The sequence below is a fragment of the Leptopilina boulardi genome, unplaced genomic scaffold, assembly GCF_019393585.1.
Source record: "Leptopilina boulardi isolate dan_hultmark-lab unplaced genomic scaffold, ZJU_Lbou_2.1 LbouV2_342, whole genome shotgun sequence".
Taxonomy (NCBI): Eukaryota; Metazoa; Arthropoda; class Insecta; order Hymenoptera; family Figitidae; genus Leptopilina; species Leptopilina boulardi.
In genome coordinates, this window is record NW_026137910.1 from 712,452 (window position 1) to 730,000 (window position 17,549).

The following is a 17,549-nucleotide window of genomic DNA, read 5'->3' on the forward strand; positions in this document are numbered from 1 at the left end:
AGCTTTTCAATTACTTTGGGACTAAGATTACATTTTTTTAACCCTAAGGAATAAAATGACGCCTTTTCAAGTTTAGAGTGTAACATAAAATTTCTCGAGAGAGTAATTTCTCTTTACATATAAATGTATAGTTGAAGAATATATGATTCAATAAGGTGAATTTTGAAATTTAAATTTGGAACAATCATTTGTTATTTATAGCATCTGAAACGTTTAGAATATAGAGATCACATTTCGAAGAATCATCACTGCAAAAAGAAGTATCTTAATATAAGATGTTTTGGTAGTCATTTTTAAGATGTTTTGGTAGTAACTTTTTAGTTATTTAAAATATCTTAATTTAAGATGTTAATAGTATCTTCGCCAAAGTGCTTTACATATTTTTGATGAAAAAAATCTTATGTAAGATGCTTAATGTATTTTATATTTTAGTAACTTCAAATTCTGACGTATCTTAGAATTTACAAGCATCTTTTTTCTAAACATCTTATGACCCCACAAATATCTTAATTCAAGTTACTTATAGAAACTTACCGAAGTAACTTACAATTTAAGATGGAAGAAATATTTTCATTTTTGTTAAAACGCAAAAAGCATATTAAATATTAATAAGATACTTTACAAAATATCTTTTTTTAAGGTGGAAGATACTATTTTTCCATATTACATCTTATTGTAAGATACCAAATAAGTCACTTATTTTTGCAGTGATGTTTCTCATATTATAAGGACTCGGCATTCATTTACATATCCCATACACCTGCATAGTTTGTGGAAATACCTGCATTCTCTAGATTCTGTAGGTGCCAACACGAACTCATGGTTGTCACACTAGCTAACCAGATTATTTTGAATCACAATAGAAAGCAAATAGTTGAAATCCTTAATTACTTTTCATTGCTTACAATGCAATGACATTATTTCACTTAATCATAATTAAATCAAAAATTATTACAGAAGGATGAAAATTATGAAAAAGAAGCATAAATCAATTCTTAGCCAATAATAATTAATTTATTATAAATTATGATTTTCATTCCTAGGGTTAAAAAATGTAATTCTATTCCCATGAATTGAAAACCGCCACTTTACTCCCTAAAGCTAAAAATTATAATAATAAATTTAAAAAAATAATATTGTAAGAAACGAAAAACGGAAATAGAAAATTTAAAATTAAGACGTTTATTTAAAAAATGTTTATGCAAATGTTTTTTTATACAATTAAATTATGATTTTAATTGTAGTTTTTACAATTGCAATAAAATTCATTCATTTTAAAATCATTATGATTTTTATTCAAGTGGAACTCTCAATTATAGAATATACACTTATAAATATAATCAAATAATCATAATTGAAAATTGTAGGAAACGTGACGTTTGAAGCATCCGTAGTAATTGTTTTCGAAACCTGTTACCAATTGTATGAAACTACAATGCATGCGAACATGTGACATACATACATTTATGTATACATATGTATATCCTAATTCCTGTACTTGATTGCTGTGTAATTAATTAGTTTCGATATAGTTCTTGCACTCATGCTAAATTGATCTGTAAACCCGGTTTATATATATATGAGAAATTCACAAAAAAAAGAAAGTTCTATAAACAATAAACTTTTACAAAACGTTGCATAAACATATATTTTTTCAAAAAATATAAAATAAAATTTTCAAAAAAAGAATGATTTTTAAAAATACTGAATCATTAATTGGAATTAATTTTAAAATAAATAGAATTATTTTTTTGATTCTTAAAAAGCAAGATTATACAACTCTAAAAAAGAAAATATACTCCTTTGCTAAACAAGAATGCAGAGTATTTAATTTGTTTCAAAGGACTTTCTCAAGTTGGGAAGAAATTCAGAGTATGCATTGCCTTGCAAAAGAGGTGCATATATATATATACCTCAAAATATCCTTGTTTCAGTTTTAATTGTAAAAGGAATAAAGGATTAAATATATTAGCCAATTAATATTCTTGAAACCAAAATATTTTCTTGTTTACATTTAAGAAGATATTTTTTTACTAAACAAAATAAATACCCAACATTTTTACAATAGATTTTTACCTTGATTAAACGTTCGTTTTTAATTGTGTAAAATCAAAATCTGTTTTTATTGAATATTTTGCACTGAAAGAAAAATTTATTTTATTCAAATAATAATCGGTTACTTGACTATTATCAAATAAACATTTTACTTTTATCAAATAATTATTATATTTGAGTTAATAAAATGGTATTTATTTTAAATAAAGAAATTAGTGGTTCAAATACAGTTAAATTCAAATAAAAATTATTTGTTTCAAGTAAATATTTATTTAATAATAGTCAAGTAATCGATTATTTGAATCAAATAAAATTTTTTTTCATTCTAATAGTAACAAATATAACCTAACATTTTTTGCCATACACGGAAAAAAAGGAATTTGCTTAAAGATGCTAACTCTGATGTTTGCTATCGGATCTATCAAAATTAGTAACCACATTTAAATTTTTTGCTATGACAACAAAAAAGTTTGCTATGATAAACAATATCAGTTTTAATTTTTAAAAATTTAGTGTCACAGCAAAATTTTTTTACCCTACAGCAAATTTGTTCGCTATCCCAATATTAGCTAACGTAATTTTGATGTGAGAGCAAATAGTTCGCTGTCACAGCAAACTTTTTCTATGTATGTATAATAATTTAAAGAAACTAGTGTAGAAATTCACCCACTTTGCCCTATTTAAAATAGTTACATATTTCTAATTAATTAATTTATTTATTTATAATAATTTGAAAAAATTTACTTTATGATGTTTTTCATAAATTCCCGCTTTGAATTTTTCTCAAATATGAGCAATATTTTAAAAATAAATTTTTTTTATAAAATATTAATACTTGGGCAAAATTTAATTTAATATGAAAATTAAATATGTAGATATTAATAAATTAATATTCATATCAGTTGTGTCGATATATTCTTTAAATAAAAAAAAAAAAAAATAGAGCGCGTATTCTTTATTCTCTGCATCTTCCTTTCTGTTCTTCAGTTTGAAAAATAAAACAAATGATTTAAATTCCCTGATTTTAACTAGAATTACATTTCAATTTCTTCTAATATATTAAAACTCTCCTTCTATATATAATCGTTAAAACAAACAAATAAAATTCAACTTTTTAATAAAAGTTGAAGAGAAATATAAAAATTCGTTAAAAATTTTTATAAAGTTAGTTATTGAGTTCAATGATCAATTTTAATTTAATTTACTTAAAACTTTATAATTGAAGAAAAAAAGAAGAGGGAAAACTGCACTTTTTTCTTCTCAGCTATATATATATATATGTACTAGTGGAATAGGATTTAATAATAATGAACAGCAGAGATTTAATATGCAAGACTTGATTTATTTTTCGTAGCAGAAATTGACTCGTCTCTTGTCGTTTTAATTAAAATGTGTCGTTAATTTGTTGCACAGATGGTGGAGTGGTGGATGGGTCGAGAGCAGGACCAGTGGTCACCCCAAACACATTGGAATTGACTCCACGAGGTAGAGTGGCTTTACTACAGGCGCCACCGGAAACTGCTCGAGCTTATCTGCCTCCGGAATATCGTCCTGGACGCGTCTACTCTGACACAGATTCTGAAAAGGTATATAAAAAGCTAAATTGTCACATTCGCTCCACACATATATGAATTTACTTTTCAAATATCTCGAGCACGCTAATTTTTAATTTGCAAAAACAACTCACTGCACAATTTCATATGGTATATATATATACAATTTAAATTCGCTGCTAAAAACCAAGATGAGAAATATATTTTAAAAGCTCCTAGCTTTTAACGTTGTTTTTTCTAATAGCAGATTATATCTGATTTCATTTTCTTTTTAATTTCTCTTCAACCAAAAAATAATTATTTGAACATAACGCAAAAATGTTTCTATATAAATGATTTTCTAACTTTTCTAATTTTTACGACAATTCACAAAATGAATTTGTAGAATTTTTAGATTAGTATTTTTAAATTAAAATAAAATAAATTATAATAAAAAAAAAAATTGTTTTAGTGAGAAAACTTTTTAAGGACTAAAAATTTTAATGTCATATTTTTGTTACAAATTCACTGTCTAAGTTTTTTTTTGTATGTCATTTCTAAATTTTATTGTCTCTTTAAATTCTCCAACTGTTTATTACGAGTTGCAAAGAAAGTCTTAAAAATAATTTTACGTTATATTTTCGTTTTTTTAAGAGCAGAAAATAGAAGAACTTATTAAATAATATAACATAATCTATTTTTTTTTGTTGGTTTCATTGGGTTTTATGGGAATTTTCTTTTAAACTTTAACAATTGGCTTATCTCAAGCCGTAATAATTCTTTACGAGCTTTCAAAAGCTTATATATATATATATATATACATAAAAGTTGCAGAAGTTTTTTTCGCAAATAAATTTTGAAAGCAATTTTATACGCGCATATCGATGGAAGAAGTAGGATTAAATGCCCTTGAAAGTAAAAAGGTTTCGTTTTTAGAAATTGTTACAAATTTTATACTTAGATCTTTTTCTATAAAATTATTAAGTTTTTCTTTATATGATATTATTTTCTCAAGTATATATATATATATACTCATAAAATGACTAAGCAAGAAAAAAAGTTACAGATAAATTGGATTTTTTTCAATTTTTTTTTTTTGTCAAAACTTTAATTCACAATGGACGTGTCATATATACTTGCCCGAGGTGTTCGTATTTTTGAGTTTTTAAATTATTTGTGTTTTAATTCAACAAAATGTGAAATATTCAATATTATATAATCGTACGACTTTTCAAGCCAATAATAATAATAATTTATAATAATATTGAATAGCAATGAAAAATAGAAAAAGTAGTAAAAAAAAAACTAAAAGAATTGTTAATAGAAAATATTTATTGAAAAAAACATAATATGTCGATAAATAAAAACTATAGAAATAAAATAATAATTTAAAAAATTTTGTAATAATATTAGAGTTGGTTGAAATGTCAACAAAAAATTAATAAAATTTTATTAAGAGTTATTGAAATGTGACTGATTCAATCAAAGTGATCATTGCACTTTCAATGACATTTACTTTTTGAACAGTAACCAATTTCAATTGATTGAACCATTAAAATTTAATGGAACGTCATTGGAAATTTGTTGAGAAAATATAGTATTTCAATTGATTATCACATTCTCTGGTCACTTTTTTTTATATTAATAAAATAAAAATATTATTTCACGTTTCTTTATTATTTATTTTATTTTTTCGAATGAAGAGTAAAAATGTTTTACGTTAAAGATGAAATAACAAATTTCATATATGAAACAATAATTATCATAGGATAAAATTATTATTATTAATTATAATAATTATCAAATTAATTCATTGCATATTATTAATATATTAAAATTATCTATAAATAAATAAATAAATAAATTTGTCTTTTAAATAAAGTTGAAATTTTTTTTTATCAGAACCGAGTCACAAAATATTATAAAGTAGACAGAACTGTCATCCTTTTTATAAAACGTTAAAAATGCTTTAAAGAAATAAAATAAAAAGGACACTTTAGGTAAAGAAAAAAAAGAAAATACAACACGAAAGATAAAAAGTAGGAAAACCTTTCCGTCACTATATATGTCTCTTTATTATCCTTTATTTGAAAACAAAAATTCAATTTACTACACTTGTTAGAGAAAATATTTCAGTTAGAATAATATAGTTTCATATGTTTTTTTTCAAAATGTTATTTAGTTGCAATTGTTGAAAATTTAAATAAATATTTCTATACTAGATTACCATCCAAGACTTACAGTACAAATATTAACATTTAATCATCTATATCAGAAACAGGTTATTTTCGAGGGAAAAATTTGTTCTTTTTAAAGTAACTGGAAATTCAATTTTTATTTACTGACATCAAATAAAGTTATACTTAATGTGATCATGGTATAAATTTATTTTAAAGGCTTTTATACTAATAAAGCTAGCTTTTAGTCTTTTAGTCTTTTCAGCTGTCAAAATAAAGGCCTAAGCACAATAGAAACGTAACAGGAATCGTAATCGCAATCGTAAACGGAAGAATGAGTTAAAGTATTGTTGTTCTTCTCTTACTAATTCTTCCGTTTGCGATTACGATTCCGATTACGTTTCACGGTAAACAGAAATCAAAGACAATGTGCAATTCGATAATTAAAAAGTGACAGCTTATAAACATAACCTAAAATGCATGAGAAAAAATTTGTCGATAAAATCAATATAGCCGAGCTTTTTAGAAGGTAGATGGCAGTTTTGCTTTTTATAAAAACGATTCGGACAAAATTTAAAGAAAGAAAATAGATGAGTGCTGCCATCTACATTCTAAAAAGCTCGGCTATATTGATTTTATCGACAAATTTTTTCTCATGCATTTTAGGTTATGTTTATAAGCTGTCACTTTTTAATTATCGAATTGCACATTGTCTTTGATTTTCTGTTATTTTCATTTTCAAATTAAATAGTGAAATGGTCTCCGCAATTGTACTATTACCAAAATATCTGAAAAAAATTCGTTTAATTTTGAGTCGATTCAATTCGGGGCCATGATTGATATAAATTGATTAAATTTTCTGCATCAAAAAATGATACACAAAACGATCTCTTTTTGATATAACTTATGTGCATCAAAACGTTGCAAAGATTTGATGCAATTTTTGGTCTCAATTTGATACTTTTAGGAAAACTGTGTTCTATTGTGCTTAGGCCTTAAAACGGTAAACTAACCTCAATTAGTTATTCAGTTAATGGGCTAAGCGCTAAGAACCTTTAAGTGTAGAAAATTAATTAAACTTAAAATATTAATATACAGCATTGAGTTTAGAAATTGATGAAAGAGAATTTTCGTTCTATTTAACTTTAACTCAAAGTTAACAAGCTTTCAAAATACATTGACAAACTTTAATTAAAAACAAATCTAATTAATAATATTGTTGCATTTATTTTAATGACATGTAAAAATTATTCAAATACAATAATCAGATAAAATTTATTTTGCTCAAATAAATATTTATTTCATAATAGTCAAGGTCAAGTAATTGTTTATTTGATTTGATTAAAATAATATTTTGGATTAACAAAAATTCAAAATATATTCGAACAATAGTAGCATATTATTTTTGAACTGCATATATCTGTATACAAATATGATTTTTTCTTGTATTACTAAAAAGTAATTTAAATTTCAAGTGTTTCCATGTCAAAATGCTTTCAAGAACCAATTTTTTCTTTCCCATATAAACAGAAAACAGTAGTTTTAAAAAGTTTTTTACAATAAAAAGTAGAACAACATAAGAGGACAAGAAATTAAATTTCATTTTCATTTGAAAATGAAAAAGTTTTCAAAAAAAAATTTTCACATCATATATTTTTTTGTGACATATACACTTTCAGTATATATAATTAAAATTACGAACATTTTTTTAAAACAAATTTCAATTAAAAAGTCACATATATACCTATGATTAAATTCATGAAAAGAAAGTCATTAGGGAAAAAAAAAAGAAATTCTAAGTAACATTTTTTTCTTCTTCTTTCAATTTAAAAATTTGCAGAATGTTAATTAGATGAAATTACATAATAATTACAGATGTGGATGTATTCACTGGGTCGAGCCTTATTAGACACAACTCCGAGGGTAACAGCTTTAACGGGAACAGTGTCCGTTTCACCCTCATGTGCTTTACAGTCGGTTTTAGCTGCTATGACAGAACCAGATCCACGAAGGCGAGCTTCATTAATGAATCTTCTTGACGTAAGTTCAAAACAAGTGTTTACACTATGTGTACCTATAGATTTAACCTTTAATTAATTTCTCAGTTACTCTAAATGCATTCAAAGTTCAAAAGTCTTTAAAATTTAATTTTAACGAAAAAACGTTCTCCATTTGTTATCAACATTTTTTTTTCTTTTATTCTTTGATTTTAGTCAACCGAAAACAATTTAAAGTTTTGAATCTATATATAGACACGTTGCCAAAGTACGTAACGTTTATGATTAACGATTAGAAATCAATTTTTATTTAACACGGAAAATTATAAAATTGTAATTACAATTAAAAGTTTTTATGGATAGTAAACGATTTAGGTAACATAACCAAAAAATAATTTTACCTGAATTGTTTTCTATGTATAACAATTTTTAATTTTGATGAAAATATCCGTCTACCTAAGCAGAACAGCTTCGTGAACGAAATACATGTGTTAGAAAAGGATACAAATATATCTCTGTTCTTTTTCAACTCGTGCACATTGTTCACGAAGCTATTGTGCGTTGGCCCTTAATTTAGAAATGGACACATGTAAATTTCCATTGGAAATCCAGTAGAACGTCCGAAATATGACACAACTTTATATTTTTGACACATGCTTCACCCTGCTTTTCTCTATGGCCCGAATTGGGATTTTTAGCGTACTTTTGATAATGTGTATACTCAGGAAGTATGCAGTGTCCTTTTTTTCGCACGGAAAAAGAAGGACAATGCATACTTCTCAAGTATACACTTTATCAAACGCGTCGGTCACTCAACGCAAACTTTTAAGGCGCTTGTACACCTCACAAATTCTTAGTATCCTCGGAATTTGTCAGAGGTTTCACTTACTTTGATTGGCTTTGCTCATAGAGAATTTCGAAATTTCCCTATCTTTTGGAAATTCTCGATGAGCAAGGCCAATCAAAATTAGTATAACTTTTGACAAATTCCGAGTATACTTAGAATTTGTGAGGTGTACAAGCGCCTTTAGGAACCTATTGGAGAGAGGCCTGAGCAGAATATAAACGGAATCGTAATCGCAAACGCAACAGGAAGAATGAGTTAGAAAAAGGATAAACATATTGTTTGTCCTTCTCTAACTCATTCTTCTGTTGCGTTTGCGATTCCGTTTCTGTTCTGCTCAGGCCTTAAAGCTACCATTCCCTGCAAACTGTCACAATTCCGATGTTCCACTGTTTATTTTATATTTTTTGTCAACAAAATTTTGACATTATTCTTAACCTAAAAAATTATTTTTCGTATATCGTTCGGAGATATAATATTTTTGAATAAAAAAGAAAGATATTTTCCATATATAAAAATAAAACTTACAAACTGTTTCAAATTAAATAAAATCCTTCAAACAGATCTCTATATTTAAATTAAAAATTCTTTTTTTTCTAAGTGTAGTTAAATTTCACGTGAAATCGACCATATATATATTGTATATAAATTCAACAAAGAATAATTATAACTGAATCCCCTTTTCATAAAAGAGCGGAAATTAGCTGAAATTCGTCCATCTTATATCCAATTTTCAAAATCAATATCAAATTACATAACTCAAATTGCCTCTAGTGAGAGCGAGAGAGAAATTGAATTTCTTTCCTGGGGCCAATAAAGAACATTCTTTATTTGGAAAGAGCAGGTATTTTTCCGAAGGAAACAATTAGTCAGGTGGTACGAATGCTATGTCGACGATGCAATGGTCTAATTGTATCAGGTGGTGAGTGTTTTCGATCTAATCTTAACTAGAGACCTGAGAACAGATGGCTTTCACGGTTTGAGTGGGTGGGTGGTTTCTATATCGATCTAGCTCAACGTGAGTGGTCTCTCGGTACGCTAAACTCAACTGCACACAGATTAATTAGCGTTATTGCCAGCAGCCATGAACCGTAGTAATTCAATGCTCCGCGAAAACGTGACGTAGGTGCGAGAACCTACAGCTGGATCTGACTACAATCGTTTCGCTCTAAAAAGACCGTACTATAGGCTCAGATATACATATATATATATAGAATGCAATGTCAGCTAAACACAATTTGCTTCCGACATGCCATTGTCTGTTATATCAATAATATATTCTTCACCAATCATTTATCGAAAATATAATTCATTAATATTAATATACCGTCAACCATTATGGTAAAAAACTGGTTTTTAATTTGTAAAATATTCAAATTTCGAAATGTTAAAAATTTTACATCCTAGCTGTAATTGTGTGACATTTTGGTAACAAAGTAAGTGTTATTAATAAATTCGGTTTTAGAAATCAGAAAAAAATTTATGACAAAATTTTTTCCGAAAATTAAAAATAACATATAATTTTACAACATAACCTCAAAAATGATTATTATTAATTTTACCATTTTATATAATCTTCAAGATAATTTAAAATATTTTAAAAAAACAATTCTGGGCCGTATTAAGTTATTTAATTAGGGTAAATGCACTAATTGCGGCGCGATTCGAGTCAAAACACCTTTGAAATAGAAAATTCGACATATCTATTGTATAAACTTAATTTAAGACTTATTGAACTAAAAGGTTATCTTATTTATAGATGTTAAAAAAAATGTTTAACTCTATAAAAATCGATTATCTAAAGAAATATGAAAAATTAAAACTAATACCGTAATTTTCTATTGCGGCGCGTTTGTATCAATTTCGGTGCGTTTGGATCAATTTCGGTGACCAAAATTACGTGTATTTTGAAGATACTTTGCCCGCCGAAATTGAAGTCAATGGAAATCTTAAAACTGTTTCAATTGCGGCACCGAAAAAAATTTGATCTCAAATAATTAAATTAATAATTGTTTAAATGTGCATCTTTATAAATAATTGTATCAAAAAAAGATAATTTGAAATTAATTTAAAATATCATTCCTAACCTAAAAAAAGTTCACTTATAATAAAATTCCTATCATATAATAATAAATTTTTCAGCAACTTTTTAAAAATTATTTACAAAATATATAGTTAAAAGTTCCCATACCAACAAAATTCGAAAAAATCATGGAACCCGTTTTTCGTAAAGTTCAAAAAGATAAAAAATTTTTAGCCAAATCAAAAATGTCAAAAGTCAATAATATGTTGAAGTGGCGTGGACCCCCCCCCCCCCTTCTCGTCCCTTCTTCCATATCATTTTATGTTTTTTAACTTCATTTTTATATTTTATCAAATAATACAGTATTTTTTGTCATTGAAAATTTTTCTCCGTTATACTGAATGAATTGTAAACAACAAGCTTTTCAAATTTTTTTTTCAGTTTACAAAATTGAAAATTTTATAAAATGCTCTTAATCTTTTGTCTAACTGTAAATTTAATTTTGGTTCTGAAATAAGTAGACATTAAAGTTGCTCTTTTGTAAAAAAAAAAAAAACTAATTTTTAACAAATACTTCCTTTACGAACTAATCATTTATATGAGAAATAAGCCCTGTAAATTTGAAACCTATTGCTGAAATATTTATAATATTTATTTATATATTTTATAATATTTTAGGAATACTACAAATTATCCATCAGAAAACATGTACATTATTTACAACAAATATTTAAAAATTACATTTATATAAAAAAAATAAGATTAGCTTATTTAAACTGTTTGAATTAATCTAAAATTGACGAGTAAAAAATTTCTAAATAGCTGAATATGAAATTTTCGGAAAAATTCTTGTTTTAATGTTAAGGATTTTTTTTTTAAATTGTTATTGGGACATTTTGGGACCTTTAAACTGTTGCTAAATTATTATGGAAAAGAGTTTAAAAAATACTTCATGTAAATTTTGATGATGGTTTTCGCAAATTGTTACTGTGGCCATTTAGAAGAATTTTTCCAAAAATTTAAAAGCCCTAAATTTTTTTACACCAAACTAAATTCGAATAATTATTGTAAAATTATAAGACCTAAATTAGGTCTAATTTCAAAGTTAGAAGTTATTTATTGTCAAAAATGGTACTTGCAAAACTTTACCAATAATATACCGTATTCAGAACCAAAAATAAATTTATATTTTTGTCAAAACATCAAGTAGTGGATTTTATAAAATTTTCAATTCTGTAAACATCAGAAGAAAATGAAATGCTTTGTTTACATTTCATATAGTACAATAGAGTCAGCTGTCCTTACAAAAGAAGTTGTAAAAAGGTTCCTTCTTTGGGAAAATAATGGATTTTCCAGCAAAAGACTTTTTCATAAATATAATATTTCATTCAATGACCATATATGACATGAAAATTTGAAAATTGAAAAAGTTTGCTAAAAACATGTAACAATTCTTTCTTAGCGAAAAATAATATAAAATATCACTTTTATAAATTGTATTCCATACTTACAGAAAAGTTCTTTTAATATAGTAAAACTATCGTCTTCTTTCGTTTTTTATTCCTTTTATTAATAAAAGAATTTTACTAATTTTAAGAGCAATCGTTTAGTTGAAAAAGTGATTGTATTTATAAGAAAAGATTCCTTTTAATATGTCAAAGGAAATAGAATCCTTTTAGGGATAGAGGATTTGTTTAAGAAAAAATTTCTTTTGACAATAAAGAAATTTCTCTTATCCCAAATAGACTATTTTATCATTGCGTTTGTATATTAATTAGTTATTCATTGATTTAAGTCAATTTAAAATAATAAGTAAAAGAAATTTTTCCCCCCTATAAAAAGAGCTTCGATTTTCAAAGTAAATTATTCCAACAATAAGTGAAGTTATTATTTCTTTCCTTCAGGGCATGAAATAAAATCGATTATTGTATATATTTCGCGAAAACGCTTTAGCTCTAGAAATTCTTTTAAAAGAGTTTAATGCAGTGTATCTGAAACTTGATAGCTAACGATATATATATTATAAGGTCCTACAGAATAGAAAAGACTGGAGAATATTATGCTGCCATTATAGATATACTCTCAAAGAATATAAAATTTTTTCATTCCAATTGACATTATCTATTTATATATCAATATCTTAAACGAAATGTAATTTTTTTTTTAAATTTACCATTTTTTTTTCTTATCCCTTTTTGATAACCATTTGTGTACAAAAATAATTGTCAAGGTAAAGTTGAAGGAAAATATCGAAATTGGAACTTTAAGAATTTCTATGACAATATTCTCAAGGAAATACTCTGAACAATAGCACTGAAGAGACAATCAACAAGAAGAATGAAAAGACTTGAAAGGCATTCGGATATTTGAAAGTTCATTTTCTAAATGAATGATGCACTTTTTTTTTATAAAGTTACATTTTTATATTTGTTTTGACTTCAAAACAATCCTTTGAATTCTAAAGTAACAAATTGTTTTTACATTTCATAAAAGGGAAAATTTTTTTTAAATTGAAAATTTAAAGATTGAAATACATCAACCTCAAAAACAAAAAGAAATATCGATATAAAAAAATCGATTTTTATAAACTCAATTTCATACCAAAAATTAAGTCTATATATAATTTTTTTGTTTGCTTTTAGGTAATATCAGAATACTGCCGTTCTCGCTTACAATCAAGACCTTTCACTCACATTGTGATGGATATGTATCGAGAGGTAGTTTGTTCGCCACAATATGCAGCGAGAAAACGAGTTATTCTCCGTACAACAAATAAAAATAATTCACCATCAATGGAAATGAAGCATAAACAAAGTCGTCAATATCAACGATGGTCGGCCAATCATCGTTTCGCGAAATATAATAATTCAAAAGCAGACAATTCACTATTCAAAATTCAGTCACGCAACTCAAGATCACATCCAAATCTCATGGGTTTGTCGACGCGTAATGAGGAAAATCCAATAGCACGTTTTCAATCCCAATTGGATATGATTAATGCTGCTGAAATGTTGGATCATCCATCGATTGCATTCAGTCATTTGAGAACTGTTTCACAGCCATTGACAATGCCACCGCATCAAATACAAAGTAATGGCGATCTTATTGAGAGAAAAATTTCAAATAACATCACTGAATATCATCGATATCAAAGAAATCGACGTAATGGCCTACTTGAAATGCCACCACCAATGAAACCATTTCTTAGCTCGCAAGATGTGAGATATGGTGGTTGTGGATTGTCAAAATTAGTACAAGATCAAGATCAACTCTATGCAAGGCCAATGAATGGTAGGAGAAATAATTTTACATGCTTCTCATCGTCATCGTCTTCCACGTCGTCTTTAAGGCCCAATGGAATTCAGCAAAAAGAACCTACGTATGAGACTCTAGTCAATGCACCTAAGGTATTGTTTTTTCTTACAATATTTGTTTTAAGAAATTATTTTTTAAACTTGAGGAGAGAGACTAGTGAAATTTTAACGTTTCGAAATTTACATTCTTGATTCACGACAATTTTTTTCTGACATTATTCTCAAATTTTTGAAATTTGAAAATAAAATAATTTTATCAATTTTAGAATTTATATTTCAGGCCTCGGATTATACGACTTTTTCCGACATTTTTTTAAAAAATACGACTTTTTTCGACTTTTTTTTACATTTTTTTTTAAAAAAATTTTAAACAAAATACGTTTTTTTAATATACAATGTAATCTTCTTCAGATCTTCTTTATTTCAATTATTTAACAAATTTTTAACTAAAATTCTTCACTAAATTAATTATTTTTAATAATTTTAATGAAATTCTTCACAAATACGATTATTTTAAATTATTTTTCAATTAAAATTTTTTGTTTAATAATTGTTTATAATTTTTTAAAATTATCAAATAAAATTACCAAAAAATTTTTAATTCAAAATCACTTGAAGTTTAATTATTTGCAAAAATTTCAATTATTTTTAATGATTTTTATAATATTCTTCAAAAATTCAACTATCTGAAAGCATTTTTCAATTAAAAACTTTTGGAATTCAATTTTTTTATGTAATTTCTAATAAATTCTTCACCAACAGAAATCACTAAAAATTTCTCTTATTATAATTATTGTCTGAAATTTAATACAATCTTTTGAAATTCAATTATTTTCAAAAATTTCAATTTAAATGCTTTTAAAATTTTTGATCTAAAATTTTTTGAAATTTAATAATTTTAATTATAATTCTTCCCGAAATTCAATTATTTTTAATGATTTTTATAATATTCTTCCAAAATTCAACTATCTGAAACCATTTTTCACTTAAAAAATTTTCAAATTATTTCGTTTTTGTCTGAAATTTCTAATAAATTTTGTAGTAAGAAAAATCATAAAAAAATTTTAATTAAAAATCACTTGAATTTCAATTAATTTTAAAAATCTAAATTGTAAATATTTGATAATTAAATTACTTTTACAAAAATTTTATCTAAAATTATTTGATAAATTATTTTTAGTTCTGTAAAATTTAATTATTGTCAGAAAATTAACAAAATCTTTTGAAATTCAATTATTTCTAAAAATTTCAAAATTATTATTTAAAAAAAAAAATTTATTTAAAAATCTGTAAAACTTGATTAAATATTGCCTGAAATTTTTTTGACCATAAAAACTAAAACCTATGATAAAATTTTTAATTTTAATAAATTGCTTAAATCAAACTAGAAAAAATTATAAAAATGGAACTTTAAAAATTTTTTTTAGAAATTTGTCCTACTTAAATAAAATTTTGAAAATTTGTCTTACAATTAGTTCGATTCTGAAATATTCGAAATAAATTTTCTTGATAATATTTTTATAGAATTATTCTCATTGCAAAATTAATAAAATGAATTTAATATCTAATAACATTAATTATTTAAAGTAAAATATTTATTTTAATAAATTAAATTTTGTTAAAATGAAAAAATCGACTTTTTCGAATTTTTTTCAAAATAAATCGACTAAACCGACTTTTTTGTGCCTTAAAGACGATCCGAGGCCTGTATTTAAATAAAAATTCAAAAACCCATACGATTGATTATTCAGAACCATAAAAAAAGTGTAAAAAAAATTGCCGATGAAAAATAATAGAAATTGTGGAAGAAGTTGAATTTTAAAAGTATTAATAGTAATACTCAAAAAAACAATACTAAAAAACAAGGTTTTTATATTATTTTAACTTTTACGGGTAAATTATTATTATGAGATCTTTTCTACCTAAATATCTTGTTTTTTAGTATTTTAGTAAATAATAAATAAAATATTACAAAAATTTTTCTTTAAAGAAAAAGATATTTATGTTGCATAAATGAAATAAACGACAGAGAATAGAAAATATAATATAATATTGATTTTGATAAAAATGCTAACGTTTTTTTTTTTTTTTTTTTTTTTTCATATTTTCACACTAATGAAACAGGAAGAGATTTATGCAAGTGCTGAGACAACGGGAAACACACGTCCCAGAGTCGTTCTTCATCAACAAGTTTCAAATAATAGACTTTCCAATTTGAATCAAGACATTAATAATGAGACAATAAGCAATCCATTAATTCCAAAATCAATAAGTGAACATCTAAGAATTCGTATTGGAAATTTAAATGGTCAACAACAAAAAATTCAAGAATATTGTCGAAATCCAGTGCCTTCCGATAATATTCCCGATATTTATGGAACAGTACCATCAAAAATACCACGAATAATCACCTCTTTAAAAAAGGACAGAGATTCGCCTAATCAGCCAATTTCCGATGGGGAAAATGGAATACCAATCGAAACTGCTCCAAGGTACGCATAAATATATATAAATTTATATAAAAATTAAATTAAATTAAAAAAAAAAATTCAGAAAATTTTGGTAAAAATTTTTCGACATAGTATTTTAAAAATTAACTTTACAATAAAATAGTTTTTTCTGCTTGAAAAATAAAAAAACACGTATTTTTTTTTTTAATTTGCTTCACATTTTTTTTTTGCAGTTTTTTTTACCAATTTTTAAAGATTTTGACAATTTTCAAACTATTTAGTTGCTTCTAGTTTCATTTTTTAAATACTTTTTCAGAAAATATTGTTAGAAATTTTTATTATTTATTTTTTTTGTTTCTTAGAAGAAAAAATTCTTTTTGGTTTTTACTTTAAAATTTCTTGAATTCCGCAATTTTCAAAATTTTAATTCTTTCTTGGGGTATTTTTTTCAATTTTTAACACTATATTTCAAAATATTATTAAAAGTAAAGAATTTCGATGAACAACGATTTAGAAGAAAAAATATTTTTTTATGCTATTATAATTTTTTGTCAAAAAAAAAAAAAATTTTCCATAGTAGCGTTTTTCGATGAACAATTTTAAAAAGAAAATAATTTGTAGGCAAAAAATTTTATTATTTTCCGGATAAATTTTTTTTTTTCCAATCGTTGATAATAAACGTTGTGAACTTAACAGACGTGATTTTTTGATGTCGCAAAAAATTCAGGTTTAAAAAAAATTAAAGAGTTACTATACTAAACATATGAACTTTGAAAATCTTAAAAAGATCTTGAACTTGTTTTTTCAAAAGAATTGAAAGATTATAAAAATTTAGTCAAATGATCATTGTTTAGAAATTTGGATCTAAACATAAAACTAGCTCATCTATTTAAAAATGAAAAATAGTAGAGCAAATTTCCTAAAACCAAATTTGGTTATTCTGAAAGGTGTGGTTGAGCCTTAGGCTGAATTATCCCTTTATTACCATAGAGAGGTTACAGAGTTCATTTATATATATATATAGGTATTTAATATAGGTATAAGGTATTCCACGCCAAGTCAGACAACATTTTGTATTTACATCTCCGATTTTTTTGAAACTTTTTTTTCTTTTAATACTAATTGAGACTAGCTTTTATGATTTTTTTCAATTTTTT

General features: G+C 25.0%; 1 protein-coding gene across 4 annotated transcripts in view; it reads left to right on the forward strand.

Annotated features, from left to right (window-relative positions):
- The window catches only part of LOC127285907 (uncharacterized), a 192,068-nt gene that overhangs the window by 150,621 nt on the left and 23,898 nt on the right, over positions 1 to 17,549 (forward strand). For all 4 annotated transcript variants that reach the window (XM_051312114.1, XM_051312113.1, XM_051312115.1 and 1 more), the window contains 4 exons: positions 3,469 to 3,641; positions 7,640 to 7,804; positions 13,271 to 14,035; positions 16,067 to 16,434. In XM_051312114.1, the coding sequence (XP_051168071.1) occupies positions 3,469 to 3,641; positions 7,640 to 7,804; positions 13,271 to 14,035; positions 16,067 to 16,434 (1,471 nt within the window). The remainder of the gene's footprint in view (positions 1 to 3,468; positions 3,642 to 7,639; positions 7,805 to 13,270; positions 14,036 to 16,066; positions 16,435 to 17,549) is intronic.